The 15,953-nt window shown below is 38.4% G+C and overlaps 1 protein-coding gene across 1 annotated transcript; it reads right to left on the reverse strand.

The window, feature by feature from the left end:
* Positions 1 to 2,313: 2,313 nt before the first annotated feature.
* On the reverse strand, positions 2,314 to 15,540 carry LIPC (lipase, hepatic; the record flags this gene model as incomplete). The annotated part of the gene is made up of 7 exons (XM_009580042.1): positions 2,314 to 2,536; positions 3,260 to 3,380; positions 7,054 to 7,296; positions 8,704 to 8,937; positions 10,982 to 11,099; positions 13,540 to 13,719; positions 15,353 to 15,540. Coding segments are annotated over 7 exons (1,307 nt in total), but the record flags the coding sequence as incomplete, so codon positions are not given.
* Between the last annotated feature and the right edge of the window lie 413 nt (positions 15,541 to 15,953).

Below are 15,953 nucleotides of genomic sequence, written 5' to 3' on the forward strand. Positions count from 1 at the left end.
AGTTAACCAGGACTGCTGGTAAATGATGTTTGGTCTTTCCAAGAAGACCGAAATCTACACACTTTTCTTTGAAGAAAATACTTTTCCTTGAGTGTGCTTTGTTTCTCCTTTTAGAATCACCTAATAATCTCTCATTCTCCCCTCAAGCATTAATACACTATTTCAACAGGAACATGTCATTTCCATTCCCATGACAAGCCCAGATTGCACAGCACAAAACCCAGCACGTCATCAGTATCCATTAAAATCTTGACACAAACTCACACTTCTGCTTGCAGCAAAAAAAATTCTAAGGAGCGTTAGGTATCTGAAGATACCAGCATTGTTTTTTGTCAGTATAATAACTACCCACCTCAGTTACCCATTTCCTAGGATTTCTTTATAGTACATCAGTAGTAATTGGCTTGTGCCAGGTTATTGACACAGCTGTATTGGACAGGAGCTTTCTGGTTAGAAAAATGAGTATACCTGACATAATCCCTGCACAGCCTTCATACTTTTTTCTCAAGGTACAAAAATTTAAACAGAGCTCTCTAATTTGCGGTGTATACTATGCTTTAATTTGCTTTGGCAGCTAGGTCAGTACTAGGTCAGATTGGGGATCAATTCTTTTAAAAGAGGTGGAGATATTATAGAATTTTTTTTTTTTTAATAGTAGGAGCATCTGCCAAGTCCTGGGTTAGGAGAGGAAAATACCTACAAAATACATTTTCAGGGGGACAAAACCCAAGAAAATATGATCCTTCCTCTGCCGCCCAGCACACACAGATTGTCTTACAAAAATGTTTCTTTAAATTGTCTAATTTGTCTTTCGTGTCAGTATCAAGGAGATGCAGCTCTGCCAATAAGTACTGTTCCACAGAAGGTCTGCAGTAGTTACAACAGGTACTGGTAAGAAAGAGACTGTAGCAAGGAAAAATCACCTTCAAAGACTGAGCCACAGTTACAAGGCAAGACATGCTTTTCTTATTAACCTTAATTAAACTGCTCAGTTAAAATTTCTCAAAGGATTAAAGCAGTGGGAATCATTACAAGTTTTGTTATTCTGTCTTCTGGCTGAAATTTCTCTGTGTGAATAAGCAGTTTCAAAAGTGTTATTAGCATTGCTGTATGTAGAGAACAAGGCCACTCAGACTTGGTGATCCAGTTTCAAAGCAATCAGCAGGGGAAAAAGGAAAAAAGAATACCCCCACCCCCCCAAAAAAAACCCCAAAACAAATGAACAAACAAACAAACAAAAAAACCCAAAAAACCCAAACACAGACTTCACTTCTTCAGTTTGCATTCAAATTTTTTTTTTCTCCAGAAAACTGCTCTCTGATGCTACTTCAGAGTTCAGCTGACAAAATTCACATCACTGAATTCATACTATAGAAAAAAGCACAACCAGATTGCAAAAATTACTGTCAAATACTAGTGAAAGTGTGGTATGTAGAAGTATAGATAGTCTTTTTGTTTTCCAGGACTGTTCACATTCTGTTTGCCCACTACAGAAATTTCAGAATGTCTGTAGTTGAAACTTTGCTTCCACAGTTTATCACTCCAGGAACCTCTTATACAGCCTGCACAGTGTAGAAATTCATTATCAACTATCAGAAACTGGACTGGCTTTTAAATGAATGAGACAAAAATAAGGGAATTTTATGATAAAACCCTTAACTTCAATGATTAATCAGATGACTGTGTGGTTCTGCACATGTTCTAATGAGTACTTTCAAGAATGGTGATGCTGAATTTCTCTATGAAGTAGGTATTGAAAGTCAAATAATTAAGATTTGGCATATTTTTGTTAGTAGGATTTTGAATTTTCCTGGCCTTAATGTTGAAGTCGATATTTATCTTACATAGTACCTTGTTTCTTTGAAATTTTATAAGGTCCTTATGGAGTGAGATAATCACATTCTAAAAATAAGTCAGAAATTGTAATCAGTTATTGTCATTAATTGTGTAGAAAAATTGCATTGCAGAACTTGTTTAAAATTATTCCTTGGATCTGTGTGTTAATTCCTTCTCTATCCTCTATTCCCAAGTATCAATAAAATTGTCACCCAAGGTTATTTTGCCTTAAACTCAGATTAGTGGCAGTGGTGAGCCAGAACATTTCCCACTAGTCATTTCTGACTTGAGAACAAAGAAATTCTTTAAGTCACTTAAAAATCATGCAGTCTGATCTGAGGGGGAGGGAGGAAGCCAGAAGTTGTACATGGATAAATTCACCATTGGTGTGAGTGCTGGGACTCAGATGCTTGTATTTGAACTAGGATAACCTGTGTGCCAAACATCTGTGGTGTTGTTACAGTGTTTTCATTACACTTACTTTTGCTGTGTTTCCCCTGCTTTCACTCTTATTGTCTTCACTATAAGTCCTGGTCGACGGGTGCCTTTTGTCCATGGTATTATGGTTTGAACTGTGTCCCAGATATTTTCCCAAACTGCAGTTCCTTCCCATTTGAACTTGATCATTATTAGCTCACCAATATCGGTGTCCAGGGTGATGAGAAAAGAGTAGGTTTTATTCCCATTAATACCTTCAACTCTGCAGAAAACAAAACCAGAATAATGCTCTCTTAATTATTACGGATTAAAGTGAAAAAAAAAAGTGTTTCTCTTCTCTTTGAAACCAAAGAACTATGTTTCCTCCTCCTTCTCCAGGAGGGAACATTACTGTCTGTAGGATACTCTTCCTCCAGGTGCATAAAGTGGTGAAATAATGACAACTTGCTAGAAAAGAAGCAGAAGTGGGAGAAGCTTGAACAGCTGGTGAAGCACTAGTAGTTTCTGACAGTGAAAGAAAAGGTGTCCCATAATAGCATCTAGGTTATGTCTTATGTCTGCTAGAGCAAATGCTGACCCACACTGTTGCCTTTGCTTTTGTTAATAGAGCTAATGTCCATCACGAGAAATATCCAAAATTCTTTACCTTAATTACAGCTGCTTATTTATTTGTGTTTTAATTGATTAGACCTCCCTGTGTTAGCCATGGGATGGACTGAACATAAGTGGACAGGACACTTAATGTTCACGGAAACTTCCAAGATTACTAAGTTTGTTTTATAGAGATTTTTCGTGCAAAAGCTGTATGAACATTGTGAAAGTGTGATTTTTAGAGAGTATCGGTGAAGAGAGGACAATTTCCAGTTCATCTTCACTTAGCTGTACTAAGCCATTTCACTAATAGCATGATTATGTACATGATATGGTATTGCAAATTAGCACCTTGTTTCCCACTTGTACAATGACATGTAATATCAATACTCACGGTGTGATGGGCAGGTTTTTAGCATCCTCCTTAGTGCCTGTCAGAGAGATGGTAAAAGTTGGGTCTATCTGCTTGTCTTGGATTTCATTGATGAAGTGGATCTTGAACTGATAATGATAGACTGTAGAAAGGAATAATTTGCAAAGCGATGAAATTAACGGTCAAAAAAGCAATAGATTTCTCAGGCAAAAGAATTTTGCCTTTCAGAGAAGAAACTTCATTGATATTCCATTTTATTTTTTAAACTAATTTGTTACAATTAAAACATCATCATTTTTTCTGATTGTTGCTGTGCTGTGTAATCCCTTAGGGTTTGAGGCCCTGTTGCTCTATTTAAAAGGATGGAGAAAAAAGGTAACCTGGGCTGAGTTCCCTTTGTAGGATAAAACATTCTTCCATGAGAAATATTTCAGCTTTTCTGAAGTTTAATTGTTAGAATTTCTGGCAAGCCCTCTATCTAATCACCAGACAAATCCTTATGACTGGACATGGCTCGAGACGTATGATACAGATTGAAGACCTTATGCAGTGTAATCAGGCTTTTTCTCTGATCGGCTAGAAAATTGCCCTGCAAAACAGATGACTCACAAACTTTCCTTGACTGCATAATGATACATTGTGCTTAACATGCATCCGCTAACAATACGACTTTGTTCAAGCACATTATTATAAGAAAGATGTCATTAATACTTTGAGATTTGGTGGGTTTCTAGAAGAAGAGTGTTTAGGAAAGTCTTTGAACTGAATATTATCACAATGAAGAATGCCTACAAAATCATCAGTGTACTGATTACGAGCAGTTTGACATTTAGTAAGTTACTGGGAAAAAAAAAAAACAAACAACATACAGTTAGAGGCCATGTGCACACAGATATTGTCAGCTAGATTTGAATGTCCAAAACTCTTCTGTCTGGTGATTCTACCAGCCACCTTCTTGACAAAACTGATAGATTTAGGTGTTAATTAAGAAAACCCAAAGACCATAGAGTATTTGGAAGAATTAAGGGTGTTGGATTTATCCTTGCAATCTGGTCAAGTTACACATGGGAAACTGTTCTGGTAAATGTTATTGCACACTAGTTTTTGAGTGGAAAGATGCTCTTTCCTCATTTCCTCTCTGCACCCACTTCAGGCTTCACTAGATCTGAGAATGGCTCCGCCATACTGCTGAGAGTCATCTTTTTATGTATATGCACAGACAGATTCTGGGGTTTTTTTGTGCAGCTCTGAGTGTTCACAATGAAAGGCATTTGCTAGAAAAGCTGTATCTTTTCGTTGTTGTTTCATAGTTATTGTATGTTAGTGAACAATGTATTTTCATTTGAAAATGTGTCGCTCAGTAGAAAACAAAATGGCTGATTCTTTGCTGCAAACCTGATGAGGACAAAGTAGGCAGACAGTCTTATTCACAGATCAGTTTTATTACTATCCTGTCTTTCTCTGAGTCTTCTCTCTGTGTAAAAATTGATTGTTCTAGTGTATGTTCTGATAAAGCTTAGGCTTTTGCTGTGGTTATAATGCTCACTTTAAGGAAAAAGGTGAGCATATTCATATAAAAACTCTGACTCAGGGTCCCATCGAAGCTTTATTATAAATGTTAACTCTTTGTAACAACTATTTTTTGTTTGAACTGGATTAACATACACTGCAGAATATAAAGCTGTTAACTTGAAAAATGAAACATCAGATTTTGTGAAGACGCAGAGGATTGAGAAGCGTAATGCTGAGTTCTCAAATTTCTTCTGTTTGGACTTCTCACATGATCTTCAAACATTTTTTTAAGAGCGTTACAAAGATGACATTGTACGCACCCTCCCACAGTTGCTGCCTTGTTTGGTACCTTTTGTGAAAGGAAACCATTGTCTGGGGCACTGATATCTCCATATGCGCCAAGGACCCTTTTTTGAAGCAAAACCAGTTCCAAGCATAAAAAATGCAACATGTTTCAAATTGAAATCAAAGCCAATAAGACACAGATATTTTACAACAAGCTGAAACTGTTTCTGTGTCCAGAGAAGAATGCAACACAGGGATCGCGTTTCTGTGCCTAGGTGTGGTGGTAGCAGATGCCGCATCCTCAGAGCAATTTGCTTTCCTGATTCTCATGGTGACGTGGCTGTACTGCAGCAAAATTACATCGGGAACTAGACATGGCCTCTAGAATTTTTAAATCTACTTCAGTAGCTTCCTGAGGCATTTTAGAAAGTATAAGAAGCGATCCAGCAGATTCAGCTGCTCTGAGTATCAGTCAGGGCTGAGCAGAGCCCTCTGGAGTCATCACTGTGTACTTCGCAGCTGCGTTAGTGGAAGACTTCCAAAATTATTTTAAAAGTACCTGAATTTTTGTATTTTTTTTAGATCTTTGATATTGCAGTTGAGTACCAGGCACTATAGGGAAACAAGATGTGTAATGCAAGCAGCATTTTTAAGCATTTCTCCTCAGGACTGGAAAGCCCTTGAGTGTCCATACCAGGGGCGCACTGTCGACATTCAAAGTGCGTCCCCAGCCCCAATGTCTTGGGCGGGGACAAGCGGGCTGACCCCCTCCAAAAGGAGGGAGGCACCCCCTTCCTGGCTGTGCCAGGCAGAACAGGCCAGCTCAGGCAGTGGGTGAGGTGATGAGGGACCCTGATGGCTGTGGGGCTGTTTTGGGGGAGCCCGGGGGCAGGCGGGACCCTGGCACTGCCTCAGTGCTGAGGAGAGGTGTGGGGCTGCGGTGCAGCAGGGGCCCAGGTGCTGAGGGGGCTGTGGGAAGGGCACCGGCCGCTTGGCGGGAAGGTGGGCACACTTCACAAGTCTCCTCCATGCACGGTGGCCTGTGGCTCTGAGCAGGGGCCCTGCCTGGGCTGCGCCGCACTCTTGCTCGCTGCATGCCTCATCAATAGCCAGGGAAGGAGGTAGTGAGGAGGAATGCTACGCACCAGAAGTCCCTGCACCGAAAGTCCCTTGGAAGAAGCGTGTCCCTGCCATTCATCCCACACAGTGCTGCTTGTTCTTGCTTTAAAATGTACGTAAACCTTCCCCCGGCAGGTGAATGTCTGCTCAACAGCAGCAGTCGCCTTGCGGGCTCTCTGACAACTGAGTTGTAACCAGCGTACTGCCGGGCCCAGGCCATTTTGTAATGGAGACTGGCAGATAGGCCCTGTTTCCCTGTCAGACTACTTCCCCTCTGTCTGGTAATATGTGCAAGAAACCACACTGATTGTCTGTCTGAGCTTAGAAAATTGTTACTTTGTGCTGTCGATAAAGTAATCTAATGGAGATAAAGCTAGCATACCAGTCACTTTATTTTAGTGCTACAGTTCTGTCCTGTAAAAGTCCATGCTATTTTGTTGTCTATCCATTGTTTGAAAAGTAATAATTTATACGTCATCTTATAGACTAATTGCAGATAAAATTTGGGCAAACTTGGAACAGGAGGTTTTACAGGCCTCCCAGAACAATTATGCTGCTTTTTTGGCTTGGCTGTATGCCTGCATATGTTATAACAAGGTAGCACAGGCCAGTTGTAGGAAAATCCTGTAGATCAGGACCCTAAGCATCTCTGAGGCTTCAGATCCACAGTTAGTCTGTGGCAAGCATGCAGCATGCTTTTTCCCACAGAAATATTAAGAGTCAGGATCTTGATGAAAGGGCATCAAGACGTCTTACCGGGATTCTCAGTTGTCTCAGCAAATTGATTATTCCCATAGATTTTATGAGCTTTAATAAATGAGTAAATAGGATCATAAAGCTTAGGCTCATTCTCACACTTTGTGATCAATCTGCAGACTGTAACAAGTATTCCCACAAACCTTTGAAAGGCATATGTGCTCTTGTTTTCAAAAAGAGACGTCTACTTTTTGGGAGCCTTTCCTCCCTGATGTTGTAGCCCAGTGTGTTGCACCGGTTCTTTCTACAGCTGAGGCACATTCCTTTGTTGAAAGTGTTGATGTCGTTGCACCAGTATGCTGTGCTTTGCTTATCGTTGTGAAGCAGAGAGTCAATGAACAAGTGAACTGACCTCTCATGGGCACATTTCACAGTTTGAGTGATGCCTGAAAAAATGCAAACAACAAAATTTTGCATGCCTTCTTTACCATTTCAACTGCAGAGGAGTACAGTAACCAACTATAAACATATGTTATTTTCTCCCCACCCCCTTTACTATTAAAACATCATGCTTTTGCCTCAGAAATCATACATTGTAGCAACTTTACTTTTAGGATCATCCAAAAATAGTTTGGCTGAACCCACACAATAATAAAATTGAATAATTTGCTGCTTAACCTTCTCTAGCCTGACTGTTTAAGACTGTAAATATGAACCTTGATTTCATTATCCTGGCTGTTTTGGTCAATATGAAATATAATACAAGACTATATGCAGTCTTTCAGATCATGCCACATTAAAGACAGCAGTCTCATTCTGAACAGTTGAACACCGTTGTCTTTTGGATGCTTACGCGGTAATACCATATTTTGTCCCTATCAGAGTAACAAACTCTGATGGTGAATTGAATTTTGCTTGCAGCTACTACTGGGGAAAAAGGAGCAAAAAATGTATTAAATACATTAAAAATAATGTATTTATTATATCTATGTATTAATATATAGATCTGCTTTTACGAGAAGTATCTTTTTCTTCCTTAAGTGAATCAAATTACGAAAATTATTTTCTTCTGTGTAATCGGGATATATCACAATGGACTTTTTATATGTCTTCACTGATAAGTTTTCTAGCTGATGCTTGGTTTCACATTTGTCATGCATTGTCTGCTAACAAGTAAGGCCTACTTTTAGACAGTGTGATGATAGTTGAGAAATATTTTTGTAGTGCAATATGCTGGGTGAACAGTACTCTTTTGGGGTTTTTCAGTGAACAGTTCTGGTTGTCACTGTGCATCTTTTTTCGGTATGTTTCATCAGTTTCTCTATCCGTTTATGTGTAGGTACATTGGAAATAAGTTTCTGTATATAAAACCTAGCCTGGAACACTGGCAGTCAGGTCCTAGAGAGAGCATCATCTGCGCCACTGAAGGAGAGGGAGTTGGGAAAAGGTGAACTAAGGAGGTGAGTAGTACAGCCCTGTGTTTTATTTGATTTTAAATAATTAATTGCACACTAGATGAATCTGGCTTAATTAGAGTAAGTTTTCTCATTTCCTTTACTGCTAAAACAAATACCTTTGAAATTATTCAGAAGTGCTTGACAGCAGGATGCACATGGCCTCGTTTTCAGAAGTGCTAGGCAGCCAAATTCCTTACTGGAGTCAGTAAGAACAGTTTGAACTCAATACATGTAAAAATCAGATAGCCATTTTCTAGAAAAGAAAATTTCCTTGCATATAATGAGATAATACTCCCATTAGATACTGTTTAAGACCATAGAGATATGTAAAGTTTCCGAGAGATACTGTTGGTGCAGCTGCAGTGCTGCTTCCCATTTTGTGCCATTGGTTCTTACCGGTGATTCCGTATTGTGCAATGTGGTTGTACACGTGCATGATGTGACAGCCAGGCTGAAAGGTGCCTCCATTGGGATAGAAGTCAAAATGAGCCACAGGCTGCTTGATGCCAACACTGAGACCCATGTGCTGTTTAGTGAATGTATGAATTGCGTCTACGAAGTTTGCATCATCTGGAGATAAACGGTCTGTTGGTGACATTCCTTCAAACAAGGGACCGGCAGGGTCAAGGCCTGCAATAAATGCAAATAATCCAGTTGTGATGTAGTGCAAGTAGGCTGTTCTTTAACTGTTATGAGAAAAGTCTGTGATAAATATTTAAAAATAACATTGGTACTTTACAAGGTCTTTCACTGATAGAAACAATGCTAGGAACACTTGTCCTGCAGAGTGTACGTGGTTACACCAAAAGGTAAAGTAAACACAGGCACTGTAATAAACAGTAACTGCTACATGCACAAGGACACAGACCCAGAGATAGATATGTTTGTTATAGACAAACCATGCTCACTACTGCTTTGTCACTTGAGGGATGTTTACTTAATTTTGTTTTTTCGTACTCTAGAGGTCGTGCATTTCAGAGGCCCTTTTGAAGACACCAGTCCCACAACAAGGTTGACTTTTAGCCCACATTTGGGAACTGAAACTTTATAAAGCTTCGCTTATTGCTTAAAAGAGCTATATGTCTGCTAGATGCTGTTTATAAGAATTTTTCAACTTTAAAAGTCTTCAAGGCAAATTATTACAGTGTTGTATACATATACATTATATACATATATGGTATTCAGAAAAATAATATTCCACTTAGGGAGTCTCACTGATTTTTAGTTTGCTGGATATTTTTGTATGGTGCTCTTTTTGGTTGGGAACTGATTTATGGAAAGGACTGCCTGCGTAGTTTAAAGCTGCCTTCAGTTTTGAGGACAAGCTTCTAAATTTGAGATTCTCCAGTTGGTACTATGGACTAACATAGTTGCATAGATGTAACTGGACAAGACTAGTAACACAGGCTATAAGTAGGGATGTCACCCTGAAGACATACATTTCCTTTTATTTTTAACAGCTTTTATCGCTATGAATTTTTAAAGCTTATTGTTACAAGTCTGAATAATTTTTGCTGAAGAATGCATATAGCTGTTACAATAAATAATGTGTGTTAATGGTTTTTTACTTATCCGTTATCGAGGTTTGATGTACTAATATGGTTTGAACAAGCAGTGCTAATGAACTAAAGCCATTCAGTGTATACACAGGTATAATATCAGACATATTGTGTAAAATCGGCTTCTTGGCATGCAGGCACCGTCACAAGAGCTGATTATATAGGGACTGTGGTATGTGGCAATGAATCAAAGATCAGAATCGGGACTTCAAACTACAGTCATGCATATTTGCCTCACGCCTAAATCAGATTAAAGTAAAACGTTTTCTCTGATAACTTAAATGTAGCTGATGTGGGCCTCGTGTAAAACGCACTCCTGTTTTGGTTTTGTTTGGGTTTTGTTTTGGTTTTTTTTAAGTTGTCACTGTGCATTAGATGCGGTACTGTGTACAGTGTATCAACAACCTTATAAATACTATATTTGCGTTACACTCATAATTAGAACAGTTACAAAACATTACAGAAGGTTCAAAATGCCACTAGTCAAAACAATCAAGTGTTATGTTTAACTTTGTTTACTTTAAGCATCTATTAGGGATACTCTAATGATATGCCTCTTGTAAAATGTAATTCAGGACTATAATTTTTGCTACAAGAGAAATGACTTCAATTCACTGTATGAGCAATGTACCACAGTTAAAATCTGAAGCACAGTTAGACAATTTCCTCTAAGGTAATTTTCTTTTTAAAATTAGTTGCTAACAATGAACAGTGTATTTGAATGGCTTTGGGTCAAGATAGTGACGAAACATCCAAGGTTAATGGCTTACATTTAGTTTAAGGTATTACTGGGAATGGATACGAGGTAAATTCAAGCAACATGCAACATGTATCTTTGGTTTATTATTTGTAGTCCCCATGCTTGTATATTCTATATGTCATAATTTGGACCGAGGTAGGAAAGATCAAAGCTAGAGATACTATGATACCTCATTTTGAAAAGCGTTTTCATTAAATTTTCTAAATCTAATTTCTAAACCAATGGGATGAAACTTTTAAACTGTGGCAAATACTGCTATTCAACACCTAAATATTGATATGACATTGATATGTCAAATATCTATGTAACTTAAATCAGTTGACTGTTACATATCTTAAAATTATAAGTCTTTTACCAGTAATTCTTCCAATCTTGTTCGTACCGCTGATATAACTTCCAGCAAATCCTGAAACATGAGCTCCTAGGCTGTACCCAATTAGATGAGCATTGCTTCTGGAAAATTGAATGGATTCCTGGAAGATAGTGGCAGCTTGATTTAGATGCAGAAAATGTGAAAAGTAAACAGTGAAATACTTACTGCAAGCTGGGAATGCCATGAATTGCAACACAAGAAATTTGCATGTTGATGATGGAGGTTGAATGAAGTGCATGGATCATGCACTAAATTTCTTCGCTGGGTGAATGTTATTCCTTGCCTCCTTTTCATGCAGCAGGAAAATGCCACATATTTGGGCACTGCTACTTATCTGGTATGATCAGGAAAACCATCAACACAGATAGTAGGATTTTTGTTGCTGTTTGTTGCAAGTGATGCAAATATGCATTGCCTTTTGTCTGCGGCATTTGACTTTCCTATGACTGTAAAATGGGTATCTGTCCTTTAACTTCAGTGTAAAACAATCCTTTATAGAAAGTGCCGTGCTTTTTTTTGCCTGAGATACTAGCACAAGCCAAATTAGAAGCCAAAGTATCAAAACATTGATCAGACATGCTAAATGATGCGGCAATGACATTTCTTGGACTGATTTGTACAGAACTGGGTATCTGAACTGAGACAAACCTATTAAAGCAGAATTGGCCTCAGGCCCTTTTTCCACCTAATCAATACTATCTGGATCTTAAGCATTTCATCTGAGCTGCAAGGCTCAAAGTTTTTCTGACTTGTAAAGAAAAATGTGACATACTTTTCTTGCAGGAAAGGCAAACTTCTGTTTTAATTTCATTGTGGATATTGCCTATCGTAGTAAAGTGGCTTTGCAGTCTCGATACCTGCCTCTTGTGAAACTCAGCAACCTTCTTTTGAGAGAGGCAGTTCTTAGAAATCACAAGATCTGACCAATTTTCTTGGCAGGTGTCATTGAGATGGATACTATTGAGATTGTTACTGATCATGCCCTATTAACTCTAAGAGCGCTAAGATTTACTTTATTTTTATTCTTTATTAAAATGTTGCACGCACTGCAGTTTTTGTTACACCCATTGAGGATATTTCAAATACTTGCCTGCTTGTAAGCAGACAGAAGCATAGTGGAAAGATAGTTATGGGTGTTGGAATGAAGGGGTTTTTAACTGTTAAACTCAGCAGGGGTTCTTCTTAACAGAATCAAGGTTTATTGCTTGAACATGCTCAACTGCATGCTGTGAAAATTTATACTATATTTAAATCCTGGAACATATCATGGAACAAGAGAAGCTACCTACAATGCTAGAGCAAGGAGTCATTTATTCAAGCCTCCATTTGTTTGCTGACACTGGAGAAGTCACAGACTGTCTTTATTGTTGACGATGTGGTGTGTCATCCCGGGAACTGAACAAAGTCCACCATTTGATTCATTCAATAATTAAACAGCCTCAAAATATGACTTTAGGCTCCAGCAACTTAAACTACATTTGACCAAGAGCTAAGGTTTCTTGTAATGTCACGAGGAAAAATAGTGACTCTGGCTCTCTGCCTTCTCTTTTGTGCCTGTTGTCCCTAACCACGCATGGTATCTGACAACTTCTTCTAGCCCTGCCGTTCCTGTTGAAAGCAGCTTAGCCTTTCAGCAGTATTTGCTGCAAATCTTTCAGCTTTGCAGTGTATTTCCCTTCTACCTTAGGCCTCACTGTATTTAAATTAATGTATTCAAAAATTGATTGTGAGGTACAGAAGTATAATTTCATTTCAAATTAGGTAGCTTAAATTAGTACTAGAGATAGATGAAATAAGAGTTGCTTAGGGTGCCTGGTTTGTATGAGTGATCCTCATTCTAGTGTTTGCTTTCTGCCTTTTCCTAAATAGTGCTGGAGACCAGTGATCCTTTGCAGACTTGCCTGCAGCCTTTTCAATCCAGCCATGGCCACTGCTCCCTATGTAGCAGGAGTTTTGGAAAGTAGTCACTACATTAGTGTGGCTCTGTACTCACTACTGCCTCCATGTTATCTGCTTTGTGAAGCATGTCTGTCCTCTTAAAAGGTCTCCTTTCACATTCTGAATCTCTAAGCCATTATTTTAGAATAATCTTTGGGGAACTGAGGCAAAAATCAGACACAATGTCATGCTTGAATTCTGCATTAAAAGCAGACATTAAGCACAGATAACATAAACGCATTTTACTGAACTAACCACTTGCAAATGATGATGTGTCCCTGCTTTCAAAGTGTGGGACTCTGTCAGCTGTCTGCACATATGCTAATTGAGAAGCTAAAGTAGCATGAAATTATCTCACCTCTAAAGATATATAAAAATATTTTAATAAACAAGACCACTTGCTTTTTTTTCTCTTGCATGATGAAAGTTTTATGATGTCATATCAAAGTTTATGGAAGAAAAATTTGCCATGTATTAAAGAAATGTAAGTGATTGAAATGAACAGCATTAACCAGCGTAGTATTTCAGAAGGGTGGTAGAAGCATAAGAACAGGTAAATAGGTCTTTTCCAGAGAAGCATGTGTTGATCTGGGGGCTCTTACCTCCAGCCATTCCAGGAAGTCTGCTATCTCCTGTCCTATGAAGCGTGTGTTCTGTACAGCAATGGGATAGTGCTGGTGAGCAAATGTAAGCCAGTCTGCAATGATCACATTAATTTGTTTATGCTGAGACTTCAGAGCTGCTGCCATTTTCCAAATCCAACCTTCTAACATCCCATCCACCTGTTTTATTCAAAACAAAACAAAACAAAAAACTAGAAAAACATTCTTAAGGAAATGCAGTCTCTGCCAAATATTTCTTGTGAAAAGCTCAAGGAAACAAAAAACGTAACATAAACAAGGAGGGCTTGATGCTGATAACTAGATTTTAGGGGCTTCAGCATGCTTCAGTGCTGAGAATCTTTGGGTTTTGGTGGGCAAAAAAATTTAAGGATCAATGTAAGAACTGTATAATAATTTATGTCTTGTGATATGAACTCTTTTCAGTGAAATTATGTCCCTAAATATTTTCACTCAGCCTAAGATAATTGGTATTACTGACTAAAAAGGAAGACAGAAATGCCCAGAAAATTTTTTATTTCATTCAAGAGCAGCTGTCCCTGTAAATTTAAGCTAAAAGGATTGGAGAAGGAGGGAAGCTGGAGGATTGCAGATCAGCGGGCATTTACCTTCTACAGCCATTCCGTTTTGAGATCTGCTTTTTTTTTGGTCATTCTTTTTTTTAAGAACCTGATCACAATTTCCTTACTAGCATCCAAGACTGGTTCTGATGACCAGAATTATTATTTAATCTATCGGATGTAATTGTTGCTCTAGTTGCATGTATTTGCGCAATTGATAGAACATTCTTATCTCATCTGGTGTTTTAATAGAATTTGGGAGTCTCCGTTCTGGGTTTCCATACATATTCCTCTAAGAGACCAACCCCTCTGCAAATTAAGTTAATATGAGTGATAAACTTCAATGGCAGCAGCTTCAGGTCCATGGTTTGTCTTTGAGGAGGGTATAGGTTTTGAACAAATTCTTAGTTGGGAGGCTTGGCTAAGGTAATCTAGGGCAGTATTTCATCCAAAGTCAGCTCTGCTGTTATTTGTTAAGAGAGTTATATGCGTCAAGGGTGTTGTTCAGAGTTTCTCTACGTATTTGCAGATGTGCAAGAATGATCCGTTTTACCGCCTTATGTGATGACATTGGTTCTATCAGAATCAAGGATCTGTTAAAATGACATTATTTCTTATCCTGCCTTTTCTTTTGTTTCTTTTTCGACTGAGAAGCTGATCAAAAGTCACTCTTAGTACTGCTATGTTTTGGAGAAAGGTTTTTGTGGTGAACTTCTATTTTACAGTTTCACTGGAAGCAGTTCAGTGATAATTCATTGACGTTGAAGGCTTCATTTTCAGCTGAAGGGGCTTAAAGAGAAGTTCTCTTTAAAGGCGTATCTGTGAGAAAGGTGTGGAGAGATTGTGTACACTTCTTTTCAATAAGTCTGTAAATATCTGGCAGTGAACATATCAGAGAAATGAAACTGGTATTCAGTCCTCCAGAGGCATAGAACTTTAATTCAGCTACTTGTTCGAACTCTGCTGGCTTTAAACCAGGGCTGAATCTAAGCCTTGGCATGGGACTCCCATATGAAAAATTGCTTGTAGACTGCAGTAGACTGCGGTATTCCTCCAGAACCTCAGTGGGGAATATCCACTTTGTATTATTTCTAGCCATGATTGCTACCACGGAAATCCACCATCTTTCTAATCACAACTTTTCTTCTGAAGTTATTTTTGGCACTAACATAATGAGAAGGAACGTAAATCAAATCAGATGTAGTTTGAATTAAAAATAAAATGTGAGTTCATACCGACCAGCCATGGACTATCATCACCAGAGGAAGAGAAGCATTGAAACTGCATTTGTCAAGAGTCTCCAACTGATTAAAAAAAATCTGACAGCCTTCTTCAGTTGTATCTGTATAGAGTTGAAATTTGGTTTCTAAGTTTTGCTTATCTTTCTTTGTCCTAGTGTGCTGACTCTGTGATCCCAGCGCCTCTGAAATGAAATTCATAACAACAGTCATAATAGCATGGAATCTAAAACCTGAAGAAGTTACTAGTGAAACAGAGTTTATAAGACAAAGTAAACTAGTAAAATTGAAACTCTAGCTATGTATAATTGCTGCCTACTCCAGGTGGGCCTAAACTGTACATTTTGGGTCAAAAAAAAGATCTCTTTCAAAGTTTGAGATGGTCTAGATGTGCCTCTGAGTCCACCTATTTGAACAATAACAATTACACTGGAAATATTGATCTTATTGCTATGGGCCTTTATAAAATGCATAAGTATTTTATAAAGACAATACAGGTGTTGTGACTTCACGATGTTAGTGCATGCACAGGCAAGCACATTCATAGGCTATTAACTCTGCAGGGCATATTTTACTAATGTGCATTTGTTAGTAATGA

Source organism: Fulmarus glacialis, unplaced genomic scaffold (assembly GCF_000690835.1).
Source record: "Fulmarus glacialis isolate BGI_N327 unplaced genomic scaffold, ASM69083v1 scaffold48056, whole genome shotgun sequence".
In the NCBI taxonomy this organism is placed as follows: domain Eukaryota; kingdom Metazoa; phylum Chordata; class Aves; order Procellariiformes; family Procellariidae; genus Fulmarus; species Fulmarus glacialis.